This window comes from Buceros rhinoceros, unplaced genomic scaffold, assembly GCF_000710305.1.
Source record: "Buceros rhinoceros silvestris isolate BGI_N320 unplaced genomic scaffold, ASM71030v1 scaffold8741, whole genome shotgun sequence".
NCBI lineage: Eukaryota > Metazoa > Chordata > Aves > Bucerotiformes > Bucerotidae > Buceros > Buceros rhinoceros.
In genome coordinates, this window is record NW_010393689.1 from 32,555 (window position 1) to 34,919 (window position 2,365).

Sequence of the window (2,365 nt, forward strand, 5' to 3'; positions counted from 1 at the left end):
TGCGGCGGGGCTGCCGGGAGTCAGGAAAAGCCACTTCTGCACGGCTGGGAGAGGCACGGTTGGTGCTGGAGCAGCTTGGGAGCAGTGCCAAGGCTTTGCTGCTTTCCCTGGAGTGGGTCTAGTGACCAGACAGCACTTTTGCGATGCAAATGTTGTGTCTGTGGAGGTTCCTTATTGCTAAGACCACATCTCAGAGGAGAGCAGGCTCCTTGGCTTTGCACAAGCGAATGTGCTGAGCTCAGCTCCACGCATGACATGTTTGCAGCTCTGCCCTTATGCACCAGTGCTGTGCTCTTTTGGGTAACTCTGGGAGGTTTTGAGCCTCTTTTGTGCACAGGGAGTTCCTGTAAACGTCCTGTGGTGGCTCTCCCTGCTGCAGTCCCTCTCCTGGAGGTGCACAGCCAGGGCTTTCGTTCAAACAACCTGTCTCATTAATTTCTTGATGCGACAATGACACTGAGCAAGAAACGGGCTTCCCAGTACCAAAAGGGAGCCTGAACAGTGCTGATGGTCCGAGGGGTAGCACACCCCGTAAATGCTCCTGGTAATTTCCTCAGCTGTTGAAGGGCTTTAAACCAGAAATGGCATGTCCAGCCTGGGGAAGAAGCCGAAAGCCCATCAGATCTGCTGCAGGACGACAGAGGAGAATCGCCCTCTTGGCACAGCCCTCCTCACAGCTTTTCGTTTGCTTTGCAGTGCCTCAGCCCCCCACCATCACCAAGCAGTCTGTGAAGGACTACATCGTTGACCCAAGGGATAACATCTTCATTGAATGCGAAGCCAAAGGGAACCCCGTTCCCACGTAAGTGCCTCTTATTACTCTGAAGCTCTGCTGTTGCTTAGAGCTGGCTCTGGAGGAGCTGCCCTCCGGCCGAGCTTTTACACCATCAGCCGATCGAGCTGCCAGCTGGCACAGTACGGGTAAGGGTCTCACCACATGAATATGGCCCACGGTGACAAACTCAACCTCTCCCCTGTGCTCGCAGGTTTTCCTGGACGCGGAACGGGAAGTTCTTCAACGTGGCGAAGGACCCCAAGGTGTCGATGCGGCGGCGGTCGGGGACACTGGTCATCGACTTCCACAGCGGAGGACGGCCGGAGGACTACGAGGGCGAGTACCAGTGCTTCGCCCGGAACGACTACGGCACTGCTCTCTCCAGCAAAATCCACCTCCAGGTTTCTAGTGAGTAAGAGCAGAGGCACAGAGCGAGCAGCCAGCAGCCCGGGGAGAGCAGGGACTGTTGGCGTCGTATGAGGTGTAGAAGAGGCGAGGGGAATACCCAGTGCTCAAACATCTCAGCCTGCTTCATCGGTTACCTGTGTCGGGTTACCAGGGCCGAGATGAAGGCAGGGGCGTTATGGCTGCAGCTAACAGGGAAACACTTGGGGAGGATTTAAGGAGTCTTGCACATGTAGAGATGAAGCTTGCATTGAGGCCACTCTGTTGAAACCAGGCCAGGTCCAGCAGGAAGAGATCTGCCAAGCTGCTACCCTCCCTTCTCAGGCGGTGTCTTTACTTCTCGTGGCAGAGTCGCCTCTGTGGCCCAAGGAGAAGGTGGATGTGATAGAGGTGGATGAAGGTGCTCCGCTCAGCCTGCAGTGCAACCCGCCGCCCGGCCTGCCCCCTCCCGTCATCTTCTGGATGAGCAGCTGTGAGTGGGGGAACCCCCTCCCACCTTGAACCCCATGGGTGCCTTTCCACCCCCTGCAGTGTTTATTTAAAATAACTGGACTTAGGGTCAGAGCTTGGAGACACCCAGATGTGGTTTGGGTCCAGGGTTTCTCCCCTATGCAGCCCCCTACAGGAGGGGCTGACTTGCTCTCTGCTCCCCTGCAGCCATGGAGCCCATTCACCAGGACAAGCGCGTCTCACAGGGCCAGAACGGCGACCTATACTTCTCCAACGTCATGCTGCAGGATGCCCAGACCGACTACAGCTGCAATGCGCGCTTCCACTTCACCCACACCATCCAGCAGAAAAACCCCTACACCCTCAAGGTGAAAACCAGTAAGTGTCATGGTGATCGCTCAGTCAGGTCTCTCTTGGGCATGATTGTCCTTCCAGACACCTTGGTTCTGTCCCTGACAGCACCGAGACCTGCCAGGGAGAAGAATGGCTTGCCTCGTTTTGTTTAGGGTAGTAGCAGTACCAGTTTGATGAGGAGTGATGGTTCTGGGACAGCTGAGCTGGCAGGGAGAGGGGCTGCTTCCCCTCCAGCACCTCAGAGCTTTGCAGCTTTGTGGGTTGAGGGCTGCAGAGGTAGCTCAGCACAAGTATCACCAAATCCCTGTGTCTGGGATAAACTGGGAAGCATTTCAACACAGATGGGATGTTCCCCCACCTTTAGGGAAATGTGTAAGTGAT

At 55.9% G+C, this 2,365-nt stretch overlaps 1 protein-coding gene across 1 annotated transcript in view; it reads left to right on the forward strand.

Annotated features, from left to right (window-relative positions):
* NFASC (neurofascin) overlaps positions 1-2,365 on the forward strand; it is a gene marked incomplete at its 3' end in the record, with an annotated part of 28,658 nt that overhangs the window by 2,311 nt on the left and 23,982 nt on the right. Inside the window, exons 2-5 of the mRNA XM_010144952.1 lie at positions 697-802; positions 987-1,183; positions 1,530-1,652; positions 1,838-2,008. Coding sequence (XP_010143254.1) covers positions 697-802; positions 987-1,183; positions 1,530-1,652; positions 1,838-2,008 — 597 coding nt within the window. The remainder of the gene's footprint in view (positions 1-696; positions 803-986; positions 1,184-1,529; positions 1,653-1,837; positions 2,009-2,365) is intronic.